General features: G+C 43.4%; 1 protein-coding gene across 2 annotated transcripts; it reads left to right on the forward strand.

Moving 5' to 3' along the window:
- The first annotated feature begins 123 nt into the window (after positions 1-123).
- Positions 124-25,829, forward strand: nipbla (NIPBL cohesin loading factor a). Of its 2 annotated transcripts, none has more exons than XM_079270036.1 (49): positions 124-357; positions 1,994-2,065; positions 3,677-3,826; positions 4,095-4,260; positions 4,968-5,068; positions 5,166-5,277; positions 5,545-5,705; positions 7,014-7,147; positions 7,763-7,853; positions 8,130-8,351; positions 8,539-8,787; positions 8,898-9,643; positions 11,020-11,233; positions 11,369-11,545; positions 11,789-11,965; positions 12,129-12,290; positions 12,379-12,488; positions 12,580-12,666; positions 12,909-13,140; positions 13,502-13,653; positions 13,769-13,849; positions 13,966-14,066; positions 14,284-14,413; positions 14,548-14,630; positions 15,129-15,261; positions 15,514-15,657; positions 15,775-15,861; positions 16,180-16,400; positions 16,519-16,621; positions 16,792-16,890; positions 17,041-17,187; positions 18,230-18,364; positions 18,557-18,655; positions 18,866-18,919; positions 19,025-19,133; positions 19,293-19,423; positions 19,665-19,805; positions 19,923-20,016; positions 20,168-20,322; positions 20,550-20,640; positions 20,834-21,007; positions 21,110-21,300; positions 21,648-21,755; positions 22,236-22,436; positions 22,755-22,901; positions 23,048-23,403; positions 23,532-23,706; positions 24,272-24,469; positions 24,572-25,829. In XM_079270036.1, the coding sequence occupies exons 3-49, from the start codon at positions 3,763-3,765 to the stop codon at positions 24,917-24,919; spliced, it is 7,593 nt and encodes a 2,530-aa protein (XP_079126162.1). In that variant the 5' UTR covers positions 124-357; positions 1,994-2,065; positions 3,677-3,762; the 3' UTR covers positions 24,920-25,829. The 2 variants fall into 2 exon arrangements, with proteins under 2 accessions (XP_079126162.1, XP_079126163.1); XM_079270037.1 differs by having other exon boundaries at positions 8,898-9,073.
- The last annotated feature ends 145 nt before the right edge of the window (positions 25,830-25,974 follow it).

Below are 25,974 nucleotides of genomic sequence, written 5' to 3' on the forward strand. Positions count from 1 at the left end.
TTTTGTTCTACGAGAGGAGAGCCTCTTGATGATCGCAACAATCGTCATATTTCTCATTTACTGTCGAAATTGGCTGCACTCATTGTTTATGTCGGCGCAGACCGACTGAAACGCCGACGAACGAATGTTTCCCCATGAATGTACGTTGAAACATTCACTCTTGAGTGACGGAAAAAGAACGAATCAGTCCGACCCGGATTATTGTTGATAGCTAGCAAGCTAGCTAACCAGCTAGCTGGCAAGCCAATCGAGTTCCTTCTGGAGGAGCAGAGAGAGAAGAAAGGGGGAGCTAGAGATACGGACACGGACAGAAACCAAGCTAAAACATTCCCCTCCCTTTGAACGCAACATCCGAAGGTAAATATAATCACCCGTCTATCTTGATGCAACAAAGTTTTTTAAATTGCGATTATTAACAACAACATAAATAAATGCTCTGCTGCACGACCACCTACGGCGTCGTTAATCGTTGACCTGGAGGTAACGGAAGCTAGCGAACTAGCCAGTCGAGCTAGCTAGGTGTGTTTTTGCTCCGCCGAGGCGCACGGCCTCGACTGGATGTCATTTGTCGAGCCCGGGGATTGGGCCGTTGCCACGGAATTAGACTCCGTACCGTTGCTTTTACGTCTACTCACACTAACTCCTCGCATTATCCCGAGCTCAGGGAAATTGACTGGCACGCATCTCCTCCTACAAGCGCTTCATTGTATTCATTTAATAGCAGTCGCTTTATTTGAACGAGGAACAGAGTTAGAAGCTAATCCACAACAGTTAGAGCTAGTTAGCATAACTAGCAAGCCATTAAAATACGACTATTGTTGTTAGCGAATGTTAGGCAGCTAGCGTTAATTATCTTAGCTGCTATCGTAACATGTAACACTAGCTTTGTGGTTAGCTCGAAAGACTTAGACAGGAAACTTATTGGCAGTGTAATGTTGAGTTTACGCTGGTATGTTTGTGCGCAAGTGACGTTAGCGGGCTGCAGCTGACATTTCAGCTAACTAAAATAAACAATGTAATGATTGCTAACGTCAACTATACGTTATCTAATGTATGGGTTGTCATTATTTTGTGTTGTTTGGCTGTTAGCGTTGTGCGTTGGTCTGCTGGAGCCTTTGACAGGGCTTCTGTTGGGTTTGGTTACTCTCCTGTTTTGAAATGTTGTGAGTGACTTAACCTAAGTTATAGACTGAGCACACGCAACGTTGCCTCAGCTACAGTTAACGTTACTCAACGCTAACAGTTATCGGAGTTTGGTTGACATGTGGATGTTGGTGGAATCTTACACATTTTGGCTTCTCAGCTACAACAGAAACTGTTTTGATTGCTTTCTGCAGTTAGCCAGTTTGCAGAATGCGCTCGGTGGCTGTCGGCTGCTGGAGGAAGCAGCCCCCCCACTACTGCCGCCACCATCACAGTGCATCTGTTCCCTTTGTGCTGCCTTCTGCCTGTCAGTCTCACAGCTGTCAGGCAAGCCCCTGCCTACCGAGGAAGAGCACATCGACTGAGCATGCTATCGTTATAGCTAGCCAATGCAATGTTTACAAAATCCATCTGTTGATCCTCCAACAGTTATGTCATGCAGAAGCTGTTGCACGTATTTACTATGCTATCACCTCTACGATCGGCTTGGACTGAAGTCTGGTTTCAACATTGTGTTTACAGATTTGCATGGCATCACTATTAAGCAGAAGTTGTTGTCAACGTGTTGCTTTTCCTTAGTTGTCATGAAAAATAATTTCTCATAAGGTCAACAGTGTTGCATTCTAGGTTTGAAGATTGTGTAGCAGTAATGACATGGTTGTTGCAAATATGGAATGCTTGTGTGACAGTCAGTGTTGTGTTGCTGTATCTGGCATTATTTTGCTGGTTTCGGTTAGTTTATTAGTTTAACTGCTGTCGACGCAACTTTATATACAATTTTCCCCATAGAAGAATAAAATGCATTTCTATCTCACAAAGTCTGATGCAGGTCCACGTTGTCTTTCAACAGAGTGAAGGAGTGGGACTTTTTATCTGAAATGTCAGTGAGTCCGCCGGAGACTGCACAGAATTCTTCAAAAAGGTATTTTTGAGGTAGTTTTCAACAATAGTAATGCCTGCTTACTCTTAATTGATAAAACAACTGAGAATCGTAACATGTTTGAGGCTCGTGCTATCAATGCCTTTCATTTTGACATCTAACACATTCATCATAATTGTGTCATGGGGAGTGAACACGGAAAACGAGAGAATTTCGTCCTGGCCTTCTACCGACTTATTGTAGCAACCAGGCTTATCCATGAAGCCTGGGCTGATATTCGGAAAATTGCCGGTGGCTTTTCCTTCAGCTTTTCTTTGACCTCCTTTGACTACTCTTACTTGACAGGTCAAGGACACCGAGCAAGAAAACACAAATAAAGTACAACATAGGGTTCTAATTTATGCACATCCCTCATTATAAACGGAGGGTGAAGTGCCCTGTGGTTTGACATTAGTGACTGGTATGGTAGTAACACAAAGATTGACATCAGTTGACTACTAATACAGTTTGACAGTCCTGTTGATATTAAGTGCTGTAACTAGAGGAGCGTTGGTTTATACCCACACTTGGTATAGTATCTACTGTATTACCAGGGCCAATCAGAATGTCATGGCTTATCCACTGGAGTACATTATCACTGGAGCTGTACATTATTCAAAAAATATCTACACTGGTGACAGTATGATGCATGACTATGATCATGCTTTTTTCCCCCACAAAGCTCCTTTCTTATGTTAATATTGTGCAGTTGTGTTGACAACTTATTTTTCGTGCAGAGAATGCATTGCTTTCCCTTGATGTTTGTAAATTGCATATTTGCTATTACTGAGAAGCTATGTAAAGTAATCTGACATGACAATTAAATGACTCATAATAAGCATCAGTCAGTAAACTGAGGCTGAACTGCGACTTACTTTACAGATTGCAACCAAAATAGCAAGCATTTTAATACTTTATTCATCGGTTCATTGGACTGGGATAGTTCATGGTTGATTTGTCGCTGCTTATTGTGTATGCCAGTATAATAACATAACACGATGGAGCAGCAGGATGGTCTACTAGTCGGTGACCTCTAAGACCTGAATTGAATCCTTCGTTTTGATCTGTTGAACATAACAAGACACCTAACCTGCACTCATGGTAGTGCCATGACATTTCTAATCCTGTGTCCCTGCTATTACCTGAGCAGAGCCCACTAAAGACCCCCCCCCTTTATGGATTACTACCTTATATAAATAATACTAGATATATGAATGAAAAGGGTGGGATCCATGACAGTTTATATTGATTGACAAGATCTAATGAGACACATTTATTTGTGGCTCACAGATGATGCAGCCGGTACCAGTTCTCCCTCACACAATATAATCTCAGCCTCAGGGCAGACATAGCAGTATTTATGCAGCACATAGTAGTTCAATCACTGCATTTGATTCCATGTTTTTTGATGTCTGAATCCAATGAATTGACTATTTTATTGTTTTCACTTGTTTTTCACTTTTCAGCCCTTCTTTTTTCTGTCTCTACTCATTTTGTAAATCCTTTTCTCCTCCTCTTACTCTTGCCCTCTTTCTTCTTCTTTCTCCTGCCTCCACTCATGCTGTTTTTTTTGTTGTCTTTCTCTCTCCCTGACTAACCTTCCTCTCTTCCTAGGAGTCAGGAGATGTGAGGACGGGTGTCGTTCATCGACCCCCTGATCTACCTGTGTATCAACACACTCCCCCACCCTCACCTTCAGCATGAATGGGGATATGCCTCATGTTCCCATCACCACTCTCGCTGGGATCGCTAGCCTCACAGACTGTGAGTGACACACCGCCGTTCTCCAAACTCACGAGCACAGATTCTGTTGTGTGTCCTCTTCTAGTGTAAATTGCTAATAAGACATATCAACAGATGTAAATTTGCAATTGTGATAATATATTTTGTCTTGCCATGTTTTGTTTTCCTTCTCTCTACTTTTCTACAACCACGTGTCCTCTATGGCTGATGTTGGTTTCTCACCCTTGTCTCTTTATTTCTTTACCTCCCCATCTCTATACTTTCCGTCATCTATCGCTTCTTGTTTCAGTGTTGAACCAGCTGCCCCTCCCATCCCCTCTCCCGGCCACCACCACTAAGAGCCTCCTATACAATGGGAGGATCGCAGAGGAAGTTACCTGCCTACTGGGCTGTCGGGATGAGAATCTGGCCTCCCAGCTGGCCCATGGCCTCAACCAGGTCTCCACGGAGCACATGTGAGTTTATACGTGAAAGTGTGTATATGGCAGCGTTGTGTCCTATACAGAGAGCTCAGGATGTCACATAACAACTTTACAAATGATCAGTAAGAACGGGTAGCGACAGAAGAGATGCCACTGTTGACTTTAGAAATGAAGTGATTTCGCTGCAGACAAATATGACATTTTTTATGTTTAAAAGTCAAGAACTTTGTATTAAAGTTATAGTTTTAAAAAAGTTTCTTAATGTATCTTGAAAATGCCACTTTGGTTCCATGGCACAAATTTAGATAAAATCCAATTTAGTGCTTATTACTGAGGCCACATTTTTATTATGTTATTTGTCATCTTATATTGAGGTATTGATGTTTATTCATATGAAACCTCTGAAGTATACCCGACAAACCAAATCAATTTCGGTCATTCCGAAGATTCTGTAAATCCAATTTAGCCATGAAGGCGCTCTGCTCATTGATTTTCAACATTGTCCATACATTCCTAAAACAAGCAAGGAATACATAGAGCGTTCAATGTACCAACCCTACATTGTAGGCTACATGGTCATGTATATGTTAAATGCAATTCATATTTGCATTCAAACATGTTTAGAGTTTTAAACATCCTTCACTTTTGTCCATTTCTACATATTGCTATTGGTGATGCTGCCCACTTGTCTTACTCTCACCCTTTTAAAAATTGGACTGAACTTATTTGTGTGTTTTCAGAGAGCTGAAGGACAACCTGGGCAGCGATGAGCCAGAGGGAGATGCACCACTGCTGCTGCAGACCATGCTGGCCAGGAACCCTGGCATCTTCAGGGAGAAAAGTATGGAGATAACTACCTGTTGCACATTATGGCAGGAAAGCCTACAATCATAAAGATATTTATGAACTAATATACTGTTTTTATCATCTCTGAACAGATGTTATGCAGCAGCCGATGGTACCAACATACAAGATCACTCAAAACTCCTTGCATAGCCCGGCCCAGCCTGCAAACTTCCAGCCGGCTGCAATGTCTCCAAATCCACCGAGGTGAGTCAGGCTGCAACATTTAGCCGACCCTTATGTACCATTACTAGAAACTGTGACCGTGTAAGTGTTGTGAGCACATTCTCTCCTCTTTTTCATTGGTACATCCCAGTTGCATCGCAACATTTTGTGTTATTTAGTGTCATTGATTAATCGATAGATAATACAATTATATTATAACGTTAGTTATTTTACTGTTGTTGGCATGCAACTCCCTCCTACGTGCGTGCTCACTTTCTTTCTCCCCGTTCTCTCCTCCACGTCGTCCAGTCGGTTTGTGGCTCCCCAGACTGGTTCCAGTAGTCGGTACATGGGCCAGAACAGTCCAGTACCGAGCCCCTACACCCCCCAGAGCCCCGCCCCCGGTTACATACAGCAGTACCCCCATCAACAACCACCCAGCTATAACCAACACCAACAGATACAACAAGGTGTGTGTGTGTGTGTGTGTGTGTGTGTGTGTGTGTGTGTGTGTGTGTGTGTGTGTGTGTGTGTGTGTGTGTGTGTGTGTGTGTGTGTGTGTGTGTGTGTGTGTGTGTTGCATGTTCATGCATCAGGGGGCTTTTGTAGCCAAATTACAAAACTAAATTGTTGACTTTTGTCTTTGCAATGTTTTGTTGGTTGCCTGTGATTAGCAGCTGAGGATGTTGTGGACAAAATTGCGTTCGTTCCCTGTTAAGCTGCTGTAAGTGTGAACTGAACACTTCATTCAGTTGCTTCACAGGTGTTGCCTCGGTTCTTTTTTTTTTTAGATTTCCAACTGTATTTTGTCTCGAATGATTCAGATGTTTAACCGGGGATTTCCCAAATATTTTATGAAAGAAACCTCTATTTTATCTTTTTCTCTGAATTCAAATATATGACAGAGCAGTGCTCCATACATTGAAACATCAGAATTTAATAAAACATAGAAAAATATAATTGTATAGTTGATATTGAATAATTAGATTTAAAAGGTCAGTGGGGCAATTTCATGACTTTAGCCCATGTTTTCAGTACGGCTGATACTGTTGGTCAATTTTGGCTGATCACCATATCATCGTTGTTGTATATGTTGACAGATGTGCTAAAAAAATAGCTGTGAAGCAAATTACAGCAAATGTTTGAAACATTTATTTATGTATTTATTTATGATCATTTTCTTTCCAGTAAATAAAAAAATGTGTATTTACCGTTAATGTCGTCTATGAAAATTACAGATCATATGTTGGGTTTGGGTTCTGGCTAGAAAATTCCTGCCCTCCAAATATGAATAGAATTTGCAATTTATTTCACAACAACTGTGACAGTTGTGGCTCCTACAAGTGCCTCTCAATTACAAGTGTAATTGGTTGAAATGTCTGCTCTGGTGATTTAATACGTTCACTGGTAAAATATTTGACCAACAACAGGAGGTACAGGTTTGTTTCAACACTGTACAGATTAATTAACAGGCATCTGCTTCTCAAACAAGTTTGCTTCTAAGAGCCCAAATAGTTTTGCATTTTACACACAACAATTTTCACGATGTATACAACCTGTAAATTCAGTTACATCCGGGGGTGACATTTCAGGGATTCACGTACTACTTTTCGGGTCTCATAAAACCTCTCCGACTCCTGGATGAAGTGAAGCCACATGTATGCAGTTAAACCTATTTGCTGTATTTTACCAACACGTTTTTTTCTGTCATGATCAGAGTGTTAAAATTGCCTCATTCATGGATCACTAACAAAAGCACCTTTTTATTTATTTTGCAGTCTCTGTGGCCAGTCCCATGGTTACAGGCGGCATACGAAATATCCACGAGGGCAAAGTATCAGGGCAGATGGCCAACGCTGCCAACCACCACTCGGAGGACTACATGAACATTGTACACCGACTGAGCACTGAGGTACAACTGACAAACTCCAAAATGAGTAAATTATCGGTTCACTACATGAACAAACATCAAAGTTTGCTGTTGAATAATGTTATTTGTCGACATTTTCTTTGGGGTTTGGAACATTTGTAATGTGAAACAAAAAATGTTCTGTTACGCTAACTAACCAGGCACAATGGTTTCTGAATAAACCCTTGTTGAGCCACATACGTGTGGTTATATTTGTGTGTATTTTTAGTTCTGTTTAGGTTTCAACAATTGTTAAAACAGAAACGCCACGCCCTCCATCTTTTATGGGTTCATCGATTTATTTATTTTGGTATTTTCAATGAGCAATTTTCTAAATGGACGCTGGTTTTGAGGTGTAATCTTAGTATTTTTTCCCCATTATTATTATTTTGTATATATTAAATAAAGTCAACATTATGGTTTTGAATTGCCGGACAGAATCAGGGCCATGTTAAAATGATTGGTTGATTATGGAATCCTTGATGAGAACAGCTTAATTTGCGACAATTTGACAAAAGTTGGACTTGCCGTCAACAGTTTTAAGATATTTTTGGTAGAAAGTCCAGTGTAAAGCTGATACCTGGTAGATTACATCTGTCTTTTCTGTGTGTGGTCTAGGAGGGAGACTCCGCCATGAGGAATCCTTCGTTCTCTCTGAGGTCGCCACAGTCCGGCTGCTCCCCAGCAGGGAGTGAAGGAACACCCAAACGTAAGGACACTGGAAGAGGGAAGGAGACACTAGAGTGCCTCCCGGTTTTCATTTAGGAAGCGGCCTCCCCCAGCGGCTCTCTAAAACTCATGATTACAATTTCACAGCAACAGAATGGTTTGAGGTCATTTCAGTCTTGGAGGACACCTTGGTTTGTTGGTGTTGTACATCATCAGCGTCTGTTGTGACGACAGTGCTGTGTCTGATTTTGTGCACTTTGTTTATACTTGCCTTTGGAGGGTAACTTTAACTCTCTTTGGTGTTTCTTCTTCACAGCAGGTTCTCGCCCCCCGCTGATTCTGCAGTCACCACCTCCCTATGCGCCCTCACCGAGGGAGGGAGGACCTGTCCAGAACCTGCAGCTCCAGCAGAGGAAGAAGGGCCCCGCAGTGAAAGAGGAGAAAGATTTGTACGACATTGTGAGCTCTCCAAACAAGGACTCTACAAAACTCACCCTCAAGTTGTCCAGGGTCAAGTCAAATGAGTCCGATACCCCAGGTAAGGAAGGAAGGCACCATCTGAGCTGGATCCCCATCTTTTGGTTATGTGATTTCCTACATCTCCATTTTCAAGCTTTCACAGCATTTTAATAACGTATGTATGCTGCACTCGCGTCTTGGAGTGGAGTCCATTTAAAGCCCTTTTTAAATGCAACCCTGTAAAAGTGTTTTTGTTAATATCTCAGGTGATGGTCTGCCGGGAATGGACGAGAACTCTGACAACATGGAGACAGAACTGGGCTTTCAGCAGGTGCCTGTTCTCCAGCAGAATCTAGCTCGGCTGCAGCAACAGCAGCAGCAAGCTTGTGGTGCCAGTGGTCTGCAGCCTCCCAGTTCCCCGTACGACGAGGCAGAGCTGGATGCCCTCGCTGAAATTGAAAGGATAGAACGAGAGGCGGCGAGTGAGAAGTGCTCCAAGGAGGTTCAAGATAAAGGTGTGTAGAATATCAGAAACATGACTATATGGATAAAAGCTGAATAAATACAGGAGTTGTGAAGAACTTCAGAGGTTTTACAAGTTTGTTTGATCTTCATCTCTTTATAGACAAGCCACTGAAGAAGCGAAAACAGGACTCCTTTCCCCTGGAGCCCGGTGCAGGGGGACCCGGTGGCCCCACAGGTGCCCCAGGCAGTGGATCAACAGGAGGGGGCAATGCTGGCAAACTGACCCCGCAAGAGGCCACCGCAGCTGGGAACGGTGCCAGCCGCCCTCCCCTCATGGTGAGCATCGACCTCCAGCAGGCAGGCCGAGCTGATGGCCAGCTCGACCCCTGTCTGGCTGCCCCTATTCCAGCCCTTGAGGCCCAACGCTGGCCTGAAGAACCAGCTAGTGGGCCGGCTGCAGTGGAGGGTTCTGACACGGCTTTGCGGTTGAAACCAGACGGGCGGCCGGAAGTCATCAAGAACAGGGTCGATAAGCATGACTGCAGGAGAGATGGTCGGGAGTCGTCGAAGCACCGACACGATGACAAGTCTTCCGACAGACGGGGAGACATGCCAAAGTCATCAAACCGGGGGGAACATGGACGAGACAGGGACCGAGAATCTGACAGAGATAGGAGGCATCGGAGCGAGACGGGCGGTCGAGACAGACGCTCGCCTGACTCGCGCTGTCGAAGTGACAGAGATAGATACCGGGCTTCTTCCACCGGGGAGCCTGGTCGGAGCGGCAATAGGCACGATGGTTCCAAACCGGCGTCGTCTGCCTCTGGTGCTAAACTTCCAGATTCTTTCCCTGCTCAGCTCCTTGGAGGGCATAGTGGCGCACTGAAGAACTTCCAGATCCCTAAGGTGATCTGGGCTGAACCAAACCAAATGTCTACCCCACCTACCAGTCATTCAGCTTTCACTGCCTGCAATCTCAAAAAACAAATCACACCACTGTTCACTCTGGTTTGCGTCTTTGTTTTCCCATTTGTCAGCCTTTTGTTTATTCCTGAGATAAAACGGTGTAAATGCATTAACCCATACCGAACCATGAGTTGATTCATTTGTGAGTCCGATGTGTAAACAAAAGCAAAGTACCTCTTAAGAAATGCTCCAATACTGTTTCTCAGAGGTTTCGTGTTGGTAAATGTCGACTTCAAACATCCTCTCTCTGTATCATGCAGCCATACAAATCTGGACTGAAAAAAAGCTAATTTTCTCTTTACAATTCAGCTTCAATTTGTTTCATCCTTCCTTACATACATACTTACTTCGTCAATGCAGTGCTGAGAGATGCAACCCCCAGCCACATGCTCACGTTTAAATATGGTCGTTTAAACGCAGACTCAGTGTTGCATGCAACAGCTTAGTTTGTGCGACTAGAAAGGATCGGTTGAATCCAGTCAACAAACGACATGGATGAAATGGTTAAGAGCCGTCCGGGCAGGAAACCAGCTCTGCAGCTGCTGAAGGATACAAGCGTAGTTAACACTGATCTGTTACGAGGCCACTGGCATGTGTCAGGAAGATGAAATGGGATCACTGTATCGATCTTTATCGTCTCAGTAGAGCTAAGCAATGCTTTGATGTTATTGTTAACTTACGATGTATGTCGGTCACTGGTAGCGTTTGCAATGTGAAGCAGTGTTTCGCATTGGCTGAGGAGTTATGGCTTCCCAGTGGGGGAACTGGTTGGATTAAATCATAGTCTGAGAAATGTATCCAAGAACGGTGCTTATGTTAAATGGAAATTAATAGTTGACGAATTAAATCAACAGAATGTCTCTTCATTTCTTAAATAAAACCGCGTTGGCTCATGCTCGCCTGGTAGGAATGATTGGATATTGTATTGGTCAGATTCACAATGTGAAAAATGTTGACGACTGGAAACATTCACAAACACAATGTCCTGTTTTGCCCCAAGTGGCTGGGGGAAGTTGCTGCCTTGGCACTGCATTGATGACGATGTATTGATTGACCATCACTCGTACAGTTTAAGACAACAACGTTGGGAAACGGTGGATTGTTCCTTGCTGTCAAAGCTATACTGGAAGTGAACATCAACACCACTTCTCTCATGTCAATCACTTTGATCTATTATTTACTTTTTTTTCTTGAAACAAAGCTCATGCTTTTCTGTCAAAATCTTTCACGTGTGAATTTTGAACCTCAAACGTTACAAATGCAGAGGGCTTTTCTGACGCCTTTCTGTTTTTGTTGTTTTGTGTTTTTTCCTTCAGATCAAACGTGATAAGGATGTCGGTGGGTCGAATGAAAGTCAAATGTGGGGACAGCCCAAGGTTAAACTGGAGAGGCTTGGTTTGGTGCAGGACTTTGAGAAGAGGCCCAAGCCTGTAGTGGTCCTGAAGAAGCTCTCTGTTGACCAGATCCAGAGGATCATCCGACACAGCAAGTCTGGAAAGAACCGCATCTCTTCAGGGAGGCCCAGCAAAAGTAAGAACAAGAAGCTGTTCAACTGCACGCAGTTTTGCTCTCTATCTCCATTTTTATTTTACTATTCACTTCAATAAGAAAACGGGATTCCTTTTTTTGTTAATAACTTGAGAACATGATGTTTTCAATTTCCAGGCGGTATGGACCCGTCAGTTCTGAAGGAGCTGCCACCAGAGCTGCTGGCAGAGATCGAGTCAACCATGCCGCTGTGCGAAAGGGTGAAGGTGAACAAGAGGAAACGAAGCACCGTAAACGAGACCCCCAAATATGCTGAGGTCAGCTCGGATGAAGACTATGACGCGAATGGAGAGTGTGAGTAAAATGATTCCGTTCTCGTCGGTTCTCGCTGCTCGTCCTTTCTCACGGTTTGGTCGTTTGCTTTGGTAAAAATTCTTAAATGATCCGAACATTTCTACATAGAATTTATATTTGAATACCAATACATTGTGACGCGTTAGTGTACTTTGGTATACCTTTTTTTTTTTCTTTTTTTTTTTTTTTCTTTTTTTTTTTTTAGATTTTAGGACCTGATTTCTTTATGCCTAATCTCTACAGCTGCAAAGAAGCGCCAGCGCAGAGACAAAGACAGGTCCTGGGACGTGGAAGAAAGAGATCGCCGGGGTTCCGGGGAACATCGGAAAAGTGGGAACCGGGACGGCAGACGGGGCTCAGGGAGCCGCTACCGAGACTCCTCCGATGAACATTCCCCACCGCCACCCACCATGACTGAAGGTCTGTATTCAAGTCATCTGTCACCCCATATCCAATTATGGTCTTTTAACTTTAGTGTGTGACATTGGTTTATAACAATGAACTTGTGTATGTGGTATCTGGCACACACAATAAAAACAAAACAAGAAGCAAAAAAAATTAAGATGAAATTTCTCTCACTCAGTTGCCAGAAAAATTAAGGAGAAGCAGAAGCAGAAGAAACGGAAAGCATATGAACCCAAGCTCACCCACGAAGAGCTGATGGACTCGTCCACATTCAAGAGGTTCTTAAACAGCATTGACAACATACTGGAGAATCTGGAGGATGTGGATTTCACCGCCATGGGTAAGTATAAGGGCCGACTGTCTTTTTGAAAATCCAAAAGCAGAAACCTCACGGTCCATAATTGTGCTTTTGTTTTTGTGTTTTTCAGCAGCGGCAGATGATGATGAGATACCTCAAGAGTTCATGCTCGGTAAACACCAGTTGAACGAACTGGGCAGCGAGTCCGCCAAGATAAAGGCCATGGGCATCTCCAGCAGGGTACTGTATCTAGTGTATTACTACCAAGACTGTTGTTGATGTGTGGTGCTGGTTCAGGTGGAGGTCTAAGTGACTGTCTCTGTTGTTGTAGATCCCGTCAGACAAGCTGGTGAAGCTGCTGAACATACTGGAGAAGAATATCCAGGATGGGTCCAAGCTCTCCACCCTGATGAGCCATGTGAGTTCCCTTCCTGCCTCTCTCTGTGTTGAATATACTTTGTCCTGGTATTTAAGTAATGTATGATATTCTGTACTGAAGAAATCCAGACAGTATTCACGTTGATAAATACCCACCGGCTGCAAAAAATGGGAAATGAATTGTTAAAATGCTGCAAAAGATTTATTTGCTTGAATAAATCAAAAACCTTCTGATAGAAGTTTATTTCTGTAAAACGCATTGACATTCCTTTCTAACCTCAGGACCACGATGCTGAAGATGAGGAGAAGCTTTGGAGAGACCTCATAATGGAGAGAGTCACAAAGTCAGCAGACGCCTGTCTGACAGCGCTTCACATCATGACCTCAGTGCACATGCCGAAGGCTGTCTACATCGAAGACGTCATCGAGAGGGTGCTGCAGTACACCAAGTTCCATCTTCAGAACTCACTGTATCCACAATACGACCCAGTCTACAGGGTGGACCCTCATGGAGGTGAGGATCAAGGAAAAAGGGCTTTGTTTCATTCAAACTTTGTGTGCGCCAGGGCCTTTGGGGTCTGAGTGAAACAAAATTGAGGAGTTTTGGAATATGTTAGAACCTTCCATCAGTTTTGTACGTAAAACTACCGTATCCACGAACTCTTCCTAACCTCCTCCTGCATGGCAGTTTATACCTGAAGCACAAAACATATGACCTGTAGCAGAAATGACGCTGTCCTAAACTCTAGCATCTCAACTCAAGCAGCCAGAGCGACCTAAACGACTCCCTGAATTACAGTTAAGACATGTATGTAATCCTTCACGATCAAAAACACGCTGAAAAGGATTAACAAGGGCTTCTCTCGCCCGTCTAGGTGGCCTGTTAAGCTCCAGGGCAAAGCGTGCAAAGTGCTCCACACACAAGCAACGTGTGATCGTCATGTTGTACAACAAAGTGTGCGACATCGTCAGCAACATCTCGGAGCTCCTGGAGATCCAGCTTCTCACGGACACCACCATCCTCCAGGTAAACACTGAAAGCACTTGAAAAAACAACGTTAGACTGCAGTCATCTGTTTTACGAAGTCAAAAAATGTAATCGCAAACCAGATGATGACTCGTGCCATTCTCTTTTTTTCCAGGTTTCTTCCATGGGAATCACTCCGTTCTTTGTGGAGAATGTCAGTGAGCTGCAGCTGTGTGCCATTAAACTAGTTACAGCAGTGAGTCAACGTTTGTTTTTACTTTGGTGTACATCCCTGAAAATGCATGTTTTTACTGTTTACTACCAAACTCTGAGGGTAGAGACGAACTACCTTTTATTGCTTTCTGTCTCCAGGTGTTCTCACGTTATGAGAAGCATCGACAGTTGATCTTGGAGGAGATTTTTACCTCTCTGGCCAGACTGCCCACCAGCAAGCGCTCCCTCAGGAATTTCAGGTAATTTGTTGAAGATGAATTTACATTGATTTATGCCCACAAGGTGTTGCAGGGATAAGGCATCGAATAAGAAACCTTACTAATGAAGAAAAATCGTTGAGGCAGAGGTGAAGATTTCCCATGATAAAAGTCTGTTTCCTCCATCACCAACTCCATTATTTGCCTGGATACCCATAATAGTAAGTCACCATGCGTCTTTTGCCTCGTGTGTCCTCAGGCTGAACAGCTCAGACCAGGACGGAGAGCCGTTGTACATCCAAATGGTGACGGCTCTGGTGCTGCAGCTGATCCAGTGTGTGGTCCACCTCCCCAACGACAGAGACATGTTTGACGAGTACGAGAGCAAGGTAGGACAGCGAGCAGACACGCACGACTAACCGCACAAGCAAGCAGATGTACAATTTATACCAATACAGACACGCGATCAGACATCGTTTGCTCACAAGTCCTTTTTGTGTCTTTTTTTTAATTTATTTTGTAGGTGGATCAAGATGTGTTGATAACCAACTCGTATGAGACAGCAATGAGAACAGCACAAAACTTCCTCTCAGTCTTCCTCAAAAAGTAATTACCGCTCCTGTCTGTACTGCCTTCAAAAAGGCTTCGCACTTATAATTGCAAAGTTGCATTATTGAACCAAAGCTGTCATCATTAGTATTTATTAAGATGGGCTGAAGAACCACTACCTTTTCTCTTTTGGAGCATTACTGCCACAGTTTGTTATGCCCTCTGTAGTCACTGAGCATATGGATCAAACCACCAGCATCCTCATGGTGTGCATGTGTTTCCCATGTGCATGCTGGGTATTGCACAAGATGCAAACAATTCAGGGGCCTACTTGCTCTAAGTCTGTCAAGTACTCAAACACTTCACTACGTTTGATGGAATTAGTCTGACAGCTAGTTGGGTTTAACGCATCAGTTTACTGTTTTCATTTTCTGGTTGCTTTATGTTCTGAACCCTCGGCCCCTGATTATTTTTTGCTCCCATTAATTCTTTCTCATTTCGCTTCCTGCGTCCTGTTTTTCCCCCTTTTTCCTCTCGTCTTCCGCCGTCCTCAAGATGTGGCAGCAAGCAGGCAGAAGAAGATTACCGGCCCTTGTTTGAGAACTTTGTCCAGGACCTGCTCTCGACAGTAAACAAACCAGAGTGGCCGGCTGCAGAGCTGCTGCTCAGTCTGCTCGGTCGACTGCTGGTTAGTATGACGGAGCTCTTTCTTTAAACGGGAAATGCAACTATTTGTGCTTCAGTGATTTCAAGAATAGATGATCCAGATTTGATAGCGGGGGACAGATTTACCTTCCTTTGACCAAACGGAACCCATTTAACACGAGACTCGGACTTAAGAGGTTGCAACTCATAATTTTTAGGGTTTAAGTAAAAGTCAATCTTGGTCCAAAGTGTAAAACTCTTCCTTTCTTCCCCACTGTGTCTCTGCTCCCCTCAGGTACACCAGTTCAGCAACAAGCAGACCGAGATGGCTCTGAGAGTAGCGTCTCTGGACTACCTGGGCACCGTGGCTGCCCGTCTGAGGAAGGACGCCGTCACCAGCAGGATGGACCAGAAATCAATTGATCGAATCCTGCGAGAGGTTAGAAGAACGGCTCCACATTCGATGACCTCGCTGTCTCTTGGACCGTAGTTGATGTTTAACAGTGACGAAAAACAAGCAGAACATGTATTCTGTGATCTCTCTCTGATTCTATAGTCTCAAGGAACTGATGAGACCCAGCAGCTGCAGAAGGCTCTCCTGGACTACTTGGAGGAGAATGCTGAGACGGATGCCTCACTAGTGGTGGGTTTACATTAGACTGGCTGAGGAAGTGGTGACTTTAAACACTGTTGGAGCTTTAGATTCACGACGTTTGAGAGTCACGTTGACTTTTAATTTATTACATTAACTGGGCTATTTGGCCACATAAAAAAACACCTTATATAACCACAACACTGATGAACTAATCATTTTAATTGTTAGCCATGAATCCATCTGCTCAGATTTATTGTTTAGAAATAAATATCTACATTAAAGGCTCGCATATCAACACTTGTTTCACTGATTAATTGCTCTAAATAACTAATGTTTTCTGACGCTGAGACCTTCGTTGTCTTCTAGTTTGCCAGAAAGTTCTACGTCGCCCAGTGGTTTCGGGACGCCACCACAGAAGCTGAGAAGTCCATGAGGAACCAGAACTCAAAGGATGAGGACTCATCGGACGGACCGCAACATGCCAAGGAGATTGAGACCACCGGGGAAATTATGCAGCGTGCTGAGAAGCGCAAGAAGTTCCTGCGCAACATCATCAGGGCGGCGCCGTCTCATTTCGCCACACTGAAGTAAAGATTTATGAATATCTCAGTAAAGCTCTCCATGTCAGTTACAGTCTCTCTGTCAGTTGACTGTGCGATGACTTTATGATCCTCTGACGGCCGTCCTCTTTGCCCTTCTCCCCAGAATGAACTCTGACACTGTGGATTATGAGGACTCATGTCTGATTGTGCGTTATTTGGCCTCCATGAGGCCGTTCGCCCTGAGCTTTGATATTTATTTAACACAGGTAAGATTTAAGTATCTTTGTTTTTTTTAATGAATCACAGCAGCTACGTAAAATCATCTAAGTTGTTCACACAGAATAATAAAGGTGTTATTAGGGTTCACTGGTTTATCTGTTCTGAAAAAGATCAGTTTGTGTAATCAAGCTGGTGCCTTTGTTTATTCATTTTATAGATCTTGCGAGTCCTTGGGGAAAGTGCCATCGCTGTAAGAACTAAAGCCATGAAATGTCTGTCTGAGGTTGTGGCTGTGGACCCCAGCATACTGGCCAGGGTATGTTAGCATCTGTGTTCACAGAGGACTGCTTTTCTCATTTCTTCTGTCAAGATTGTTACTTTCTTATTGTGCTGTTCTGTTGCGCAGCCAAGTTATCTTGTAGTCCTTTCGCTATATATACTGACGCACTCTTCTCCACCTCTGCAGTCCGACATGCAGCGTGGTGTCCACGGTCGTTTGATGGACAACTCTACCAGTGTGAGAGAAGCGGCTGTGGAGCTGCTGGGCAAATTTGTGCTCAGCAGACCCCAACTCACCGAGCAGTACTATGACATGCTCATAGAGAGGATACTGGTAAGTTGCTCATTGTAGACTCATTGTGAGGTCTTACTATCCCTGTATGAACTCAACACATGATAGTCGTGTTTTTTTCTGCTTCTACTGATGAGCCTTGTTTACAAATGTGTGTGCCGTGCCATCAACATGTTGATCTACAGGTATCGACATACCAGTTCAATGCTGGGTTCATTGCCTCATGCTGTTTAGGCCACACCCTGATTCTGACATGTTGATGCTGCAGTTGGAACTATGATTTCTCAGAACGAAACACTCACACAGGGCATAAGCTGATAATAACGTGACTTACTGCGCTGACGTTGTCTTTGCACATCATGCTGTGCACTGGCAGTCGGTTGTTATGGCCCCAGCCACCCAACTTACTTTACTGTGTGAAATATTGATGTATTGATTATATTACACACATTTTACTCATGTGCGTTACGCTGTAGTCTTAGTTGTGTGTGTGTTTTTGCGTGTATCAGGGAGAGCTTAAAGTTATTGGTGTGGGGCTTGGGCTGAAAAATGGCAGACTTTGTCGTACCGGGGCCGGCTTAGTGCTGGATGTTTGTCCCATTCAGGGCCCTTAAAGAGCGGGGCCTATTCCTCTGCTGGGTCACTGAGTTTACATGAAATCACTTGAAGGATTGACTTTGAAGAAATGTTGCTTAAAAAGGCTCATTAAGATGTTTCAAGTTTGCTTTTGCATCAATAAAATGAAGTAAGAAGCCACTTTAATGGCAGCATGCAGTCCAGGATCAACGCTGTCATTGTCTTGGCCGTGGTGATGGGAACTGTCAATGTTGAAATGAGGTGCAACCCTCCATGCTTTGGCGCACGTTCTTTGTCCGCAACATCTGAAAGGTGAACACATTGAAATTGTTGTGCCTGTTGTCATGGAAATGCTCAAGAGGGTTCATGAGAAGTTCAATCTTCACCACGGTCTTATACTGCCACCTGTTGTCGGAGAGGAGCGATCACACTGCTGTGTGTAATGAAAACAAAGGCCTTGCTAATGCTTGCAGAACAAAACAATCTTTTTTTTTTTTTTGGTGCACAGGACACTGGTATCAGTGTAAGAAAACGGGTGATCAAGATCCTCAGAGACATCTGTCTGGAGCAGCCAACCTTCAGCAAGATCACTGAGATGTGTGTGAGGATGATCCGCAGGGTCAATGATGAGGAAGGTATCAAGGTATGGATCCACTGCACCTTCGTACCTCCACAATTTTACTTAACTTCCATTCTTCTATCATTAGTAGTCTCTTTGTTTATCAAGCCCCTCTTTTCAGATAAATGTCTCTGGTGCAATAACTTCATCCCAAAACCTTTGAACGATTCGTACAAAGTACAGATGAAAACTAATGACACGCAAACTTGTTTATAGAAACTGGTGAATGAGACATTCCAGAAGTTGTGGTTTACTCCGACTCCAAATCAAGACAAGGAGACCATGACCAGAAAGATCCTCAACATCACCGATGTGGTAAGTTTAACTGGCAGGTTGTTGTATAGAATTGTAAAAAAATGAAAAGGTCACATCTTTAATCAACCTTCACTCAGCCGTGGCGGAGGCATCATGTTTTTGGGTTAATTCTCGTGCATGAAGTGATAACATGAAGTGATGACATGGTTTTAAACTGCAACTTGACTGGCTGCCTGATGGTGAAGTTGAATTCTCTTGTCTCTTCTTCAGGTCGCAGCGTGTCGAGACACCGGCTATGACTGGTTTGAGCAGCTTCTTTCGAATGTAAATATTAGAATTTTTCTTTCTTTTTTTGTCGGGGCTTCACCGGTTGGGAAATATATCAATGTTTAAAACATTTTTAAATGACCGTGGTCTCTCTCGCTTCAGCTTCTCAAGTCTGAAGAGGATGCATCGTATAAGCCGGCCAAAAAGGCCTGTGTTCAGCTCGTTGACAATCTGGTCGAGCACATACTCAAATACGAGGAGTCTCTTTCAGGTTTGTAATTGTTTAATTTAACACCAACTTAAACTTTGCCATAATGCAGCAGTTGATTCTGTCTTAAACCGCTGTCGACACTTCTCGTTGAGTTCATCAATGTTCTATAATAAGTTTGATTTTAAAGTGGAATTCATTGATGTCCTCTTTCCTCTGCAGACAACAAAGGTGTAAACTCAACACGGCTAGTGGCGTGCATCACCACGTTGTACTTATTCAGCAAGATCAGGGCCCAGCTCATGGTCAAACATGCCATGACCATGCAACCCTACCTGACCACAAAGTGTAACGTAAGCTCTCTATGCCTAATCTATTGCTTAATTATTTAAAAAATACTCTTATGTGTTTACGGATACTTTATATCAGTGTGGAACATTAACATAAAGCATTCACCCCAAATCCACAGATTGGATTGAGCAATGAAAACTGATTTTTTTTGGCGGGAATTTAAGGACCCATAATCTAGTCATTGTTGCTGCCTGATCTATCAGAGCTTCCCCGGAAGTCACTGTTATGCTGTGTCCCCTGCAGACTGCCAATGACTTCATGGTCATCTGTAACGTGGCAAAGATCTTGGAGCTTGTGGTTCCTCTGATGGAGCACCCCAGTGAAACTTTCCTGGCCACCATCGAAGAAGACCTCATGAAGCTTATCATCAAATACGGCATGACGGTGTGTGCTAGTGGCTTTTCAGAAAACACTTATTGGATGCAACATTGTAGAACCGGGTTTACTCTGTGAAATGTAATCAGTGTTGTTATACATGGCGTCTTCCTTCCTTTTCTCTAGGTGGTCCAGCACTGTGTCAGCTGTCTTGGAGCTGTTGTCAACAAAGTCACGCACAACTATAAGTTTGTCTGGGCCTGCTTCAACAGATTCTATGGTGAGATATACAGTTAGCATCTTGTATGCACCGTTTTGATGTTTTAAAGTTGAGCTTTAAAGTGTCACTTTTAACAGAAACGTAACATAGGACATACCGATAATCTAGGTCTTCTTAGAAGTAACTTAAAATGTATTCTTTCTTTGTTCAGGTGCACTTAACAAGCTGAAGGTTCAGCATCACGAGGATCCCAACATCACGACGTTGGTAGCAAACAAGCCTTTCCTGCTGCGATCGCTCTTCACTGTGGGCGCCCTGGCTCGGCACTTTGATTTTGATCTGGAGGAGTTCAAAGGCACAAACAAGGTATGGATTGTAGCAGATGTTTCATAATATTCCACCTTTTAAAAGGAAAGCTGTGGATCGCAACTGTACGTTGAATTATTTGTTTTGGGCTTTGCTGCTAGGGAGAGTAAAGTCAAATTGGGGAAATTATCTGAGATACTAAACCAAATCCATTGCTCTACCCCCTTTATAAGACGTAATTTAATGTACACTAAGTCACAACTATGTGTTCTGTGTGTTGTGCACAGGTTGTTATCAAGGAGAAAGTGCTCGAGCTGCTGGTATACTTCACCAAACATGAGGACGAGGAGGTCAAGACCAAAGCCATCATCGGCTTAGGCAAGAACACCGTTTCAAATATTATTATTATTATTAGGTTTGACAAATGTAAAGGTCGCCATGTTTATTAGTGTTTAGAAAGACTGACAGCATGAGACGTGGTGTTTTCTGAGCAGGTGGACACGAGGTAGATGGAGAAGCGTTGTTTACTTGTTCTCACGTGTCGTTGCTGTTTGTTGTTCTCTCCCCTCAGGCTTCCTTGTGATCATGCATCCCAGCCAGATGTTTATGCCTGAGGTGAAAACCTTGTACAACAGCATCCTGGCTGACCGTGCCTCCTCCATCAACCTCAAAATCCAGATCCTCAAAAACCTCCAGACATACCTTCAGGAGGAAGACACGCGGATGCAGGAAGCAGACAGAGAATGTAAGTGAAGCTGTTGCTGTACTTTAAATTGTTACCGTACTTTCTTTTTACGCTTTGCCTGTAACAAGTTGGTGCGACTCATCCTGTTTGGTGTCCCTGCAGGGAAGAAACTGTCCAAACAGGAGGATCTGAAGGAGATGGGAGACATCTCTTCAGGGATGAGCAGCTCCATCATGCAGCTTTATCTAAAGCAGGTGTTGGAGGTGTTCTTCCACACCCAGTCCAGTGTACGGCACTTTGCTCTCAACGTCATCGCTCTTACACTCAACCAGGGTCTCATCCATCCTGTGCAGGTAAGAGCCACAAGCTGTCAAACTCAATTCCACCTCGAGGAATTGATAAATAATGAAATCCCATTTCAATAACACATGTTTGCCATAGAATTAGGCTCACAGATTTAGGCGATATGTTCATATAATATCAATATTAAACCATTTTTATTTACATTTTTCTTCTGATCCATTAGTTTGTGATAATGGTTGTGTGTGTTAGCATCTTAAATCCTAAAAATAACCAAGATCCATTTTTCATGCTCTGTAGTGTAGATAAACCCTCTTTTACTTCCATTTAAATTGTTTGAGAAACAGAAATATGAACACGTGCATGTGAGCGTCGCATCTTTCTTGTCCCGTCTGTGCAGTGTGTACCCTACCTCATTGCAATGGCAACCGACCCGGAGCCCAGCATGAGGAACAAATCTGACCAGCAGCTGCTGGAGATCGACAAGAAGTACACAGGATTCATCCATGTGAGTTGGTGTTCGATGCTCGATTTGTACCTCAATAAGGAATTCCAACTTAGCCTCTCAGCTCTCCCCTTCAGTACCAAAGGACCGACAGAGGAGCACTCAATCATCCAGCAACATCTTAGCGCCGTTGGTAGAATGTTTGTGATCTGAGAGCATCTCCATGATGATGTAGAATAAAGACAAACCGTTGCGGATGACTTGTGTTGTAGCTGCTTTACTGCATGAAATGGATTGTGGTGGAACTTTATTCCTCCATTGATGGCCTTCAGACAAACCTCCGGGAACACACACGTTAAAGGCATTTCAGCCAGAGTCTGTATCCAGTAGTTTTTCTTGTTTCACAGTGTAGATGGTTCTTTTGTAGTTCTGGAGGAAGCACTGTAACACACATTTAAGTGGCAGCAGCCGTCTCTACCGTTCTCTGAGATGCTGAGTGTGTGTGTGTGTGTAACACTTTTCTTTCAACACGTTCTGTCACAGATGAAGGCAGTGGCCGGGATGAAGATGTCATACAACTTGCAGCAGGCCATCGAGTCGTCTCGTAGGACCATCATAAGAGGTTTCAGACACGACGAGACACCGTCGGCACAATGCGCCCACCTCTTCAGTATGATCCGGGGGAACCGGCAGCACCGGAGGGCTTTCCTCATCTCACTGCTGAACCTCTTCGATGACAGTTCTGTGAGTAAACTTGCACTCATCTTCACACAGCTTGGCACTGCTCATTGTAAAGTGGTATTTCCTCATTAACAACATGCTACGTGAATATCACATTTGTGTCTTGGCGAGAAATGTAATAAAATGAGGAAGTGTTAAATATGACTCTTGGGGATAGAGACAACCTACCTTTAATAAAGAGATGACAAACACTATTGTGTAGAAAGATGTTAAATCCCATTATTTTACAAGTTCAAATTGAAATACACTGCAGTGTGAGTTTGTGTCAGGCACCGACTCTCGATCATGCTTTCCCCGCTTTTCTTTTCTTTCTTTCTGCAGAAGATGGATGTAAACATGCTGCTATTTGTAGCAGACAACCTGGCCTGTTTCCCATACCAGAGCCAGGAGGAGCCTCTGTTCATTATGCACCACATAGACATCACGCTGTCTGTCTCTGGCAGCAACTTGTTGCAAACCTTCAAAGAGGTAGGACAGCATGTTGAAAGGTAGCTTGCGTGTATATGTGTCTGCATCATAGGGCTGAACAAATCTTGAAATGCATTTTTAATGTTATAAGTATCTATATGGAGTTTTTATTTTTATTTATTTATTTATTTATTTATCCTGTGTAGCTTCTGCTAAAGGAGCCGAGGCGTAAGGAGAAGAAGGTAAAGGAGTGGAAGAACACGTCGGATGGAGAGGACGAAGAGGAAAGGATGAACTGCGATTCTCCGAGGAGCGGTGGGGAAGAACACGGTGACAATGGCGATGTGGTACGGCGGCCTAAAAAGGCCAGAAAACCTGACCCGGAGAGCTCGGAGTCCGAATCTGATCTGGACGATTTGGATCTGGAGGACGTGGAAAAAGTAATGAGGCTCGTCCCCGACAATCCCACAGGCCTCCTGGACTTTGCTAATGCTGTTCAAGGCATCCTGTTGCTGCTGGTGCTCAAGCAGCATCTGAAGAACCAATATGGATTCTCTGACGGGTAAGAGCTACATAATAAAACCAGAAGTAAATATATCTACGTTTTTAAAGTGTGGATGAGTTTGACCAGTTTGACCCACTTTGGGAATCCCATGACTTCTGTAACTTTTTTTATTTTGTCGTCCACAGTAAAATTCAGAAGTACTCTCCGACAGAGTCAGCCAAGGTGTACGATAAGGCCGTGAACAGGAAAAGCACCGCTCTCTTCCACCCACGACAAACCATCGACTTCATCGCCAACAACATGGCCCGCGCCACGCTGTCGACAGATGTGAAGAAGCGGATTGTCAGACAGTACCTAGATGTAAGTAATAAAGCTGTGTCAGACTTTCGTTGTCAATGTGTGATGTAGGCCGACATTACCGATAACCAGTTAATCTGTTTATTTTGGGGTCTTCTCACCAGTTACTTCCATCAGCATTTAAATACGAAGTTAACAGTACACAGTGAAATGTGAAAAGAGCCGGGTTAGCGTTCAAGGAAGTCCAGTATTCATGTTAAATGATGTTTTGACTATGATATAGTTTTCAGGTAGTAGAGGAATCTCCATTCCTTTGATTGCTTTATTATGCATTTAGTTTTATTTTATTATTGATTTATTCATGATTGACTGACTGACTTATTAATTGTGACTTTGCCAATCACCTTCCCTTCTGTTTTGAAATAATTTATTGGTCTCTAGTGTGTACAAGTACCACATAACAAAGTGGTGACTCGTCTTTTTTTTAAATGGATGCTGGCATCTTCCATAACGGTGTCCATGTATAACCTCGCTTCACTTCTTACGCTCTCTCCAAGCTTTTTCTCTGGTGGCTTGAAAAAAGTTACGCATCTCAAAGTAAGTTTCTTGTCTTTTCACTCTAAAACAGTTCAAGGTTCTGATGGAACATCTGGACCCAGATGAGGAGGATGAGGAGGGAGAAGCGTCTGCCAGCGCTAACATCCGAAACAAAGCCATAAGCGCCCTACTGGGAGGCTCTGGCCCCATGTCAGGACCCAGTCCACGCAATCAGGCAGGTCCGGAGACCGATGACGATTACAGCGACGGCGACGAAAGGATGCAAGGGGTGAGAGAAACTGAAACGCACACGATTTATAAAATGCAATTTAAAGATGTGCGTGAAAATAGTGCAACATTTTTATTTATTTTTCTTCTGCCGTCCCTGCAGTCCTCTCGAAGGCCAAGGCGAGCAGGCGACTCCATGAACGAGACGGTGGATGCTTTTGATGTGATCGCCCTTTCCTGCCCCAAATACAAGGACCGGCCCCAAATAGCTCGAGTCATCCAGAAGATCTCCAACGGATATAGCATCCACTGGATGGCCGGCTCCTACTCGGGGCCATGGGCAGAGGCCAAGAAACGCGATGGCCGCAAACTGGTGCCTTGGGTGGACACTATTAAGGAATCGGACATCATTTACAAGAAGATTGCCTTGACCAGCAACCACAAACTGAGCAACAAAATAGTACAGACTTTACGCTCACTGTATGCGGCGCGGGAAGGAGGAGCTAGCTAATGGCTCCCGTGTGGTGTTTTTCTTTGGTTTTTTTTGGTCCCCCTTCTCCATTTCTACTTTATCAAAATCCTCCTCTTCCCTGCTCCTGCTCCTCCTCCTCCTCAACCTGCCACCTCCAACAACACAGCCAAACGTCACTGGATTCCTACCCTGCTCCTCTCCTTCCTCATTTTTGTAAGAAAACACAAGAGGGCAAGAATATTTGACACTACATACTTTTACATGAGTTATTCTTGCAAAAATGACACAAAACATAAGACTTATTATATTAGAGGGACTGCTCACGTTTTGTTTGTGTACAAGTGCAGAGGATAGAATCCGGAAGGCATTAAAGGAATAATTCACCCAAATTATCCCTTGAAAAGGCTATCAGAAAAGAGACCTGGAGGGAAATGTTTCGTCAACATTGTTGTGGGAGCTCCTTCGCTGTTGTGCAGCAGATTCTAGTCGCTCATTTCTACTCCCACTGTATCATAGTTTAACACAACAAAAACCTAAAATGTTTATATCTCTGAAGACAAAAAAACTGTAAAAAAAGAAAAGAATAAAACCTTAAGTGAATGTTGGAAATTAGTCTTTTTGATGTTCTTATTAAAGTGTTTTTGGAGTTTATTATATACTAGCACCCTGATGTTTTTTTCCTTTTAGCTTTTAGATATTTGAAGGAAAAAGAAAAAATAAGAATTTTTATTTTTGTTCACTTTTATTTGTCCATGCTGTACAATGGCAGAGTCCTCTGAACATAATTTATTCTATTTCGAACTACGCATGCAGTATATGTGGCCTATTGCAGGAGGATATTTTGTAAATGTAGATTTTGTTGTATTAGGTCACCCTAGTAATACGAGGAAAGGGGATCCAGACCCTTTTGGTGGAACAAATACTGCAATAAATTTTCTACTTCTCTTTGTCACTTGTCTGCTCAAAGTGTTAATCTGATATTTTCATATTATAAATGAAGAAAAGTTTAGGACCTTTAATACTGCTAAAACACAGATGGGCCTGAAAGGAGAGTTGATCGTTTACATATGAGGGTTACTACATTTTCCCTTCAG

Source organism: Melanostigma gelatinosum (assembly GCF_949748355.1).
Source record: "Melanostigma gelatinosum genome assembly, chromosome: 6".
Classification (NCBI taxonomy): Eukaryota; Metazoa; Chordata; class Actinopteri; order Perciformes; family Zoarcidae; genus Melanostigma; species Melanostigma gelatinosum.

Excerpts from the sequence above, each read along its gene's own strand:
- nipbla (XM_079270036.1), top strand. The coding sequence starts at position 3,763 with ATGAATGGGGATATGCCTCATGTTCCCATCACCACTCTCGCTGGGATC. Across the intron at positions 5,706-7,013 it reads ACACCAACAGATACAACAAG|TCTCTGTGGCCAGTCCCATG; the intron begins GTGTGTGTGTGT and ends TTTATTTTGCAG. Across the intron at positions 22,437-22,754 it reads ACCTCTTCGATGACAGTTCT|AAGATGGATGTAAACATGCT; the intron begins GTGAGTAAACTT and ends TTCTTTCTGCAG.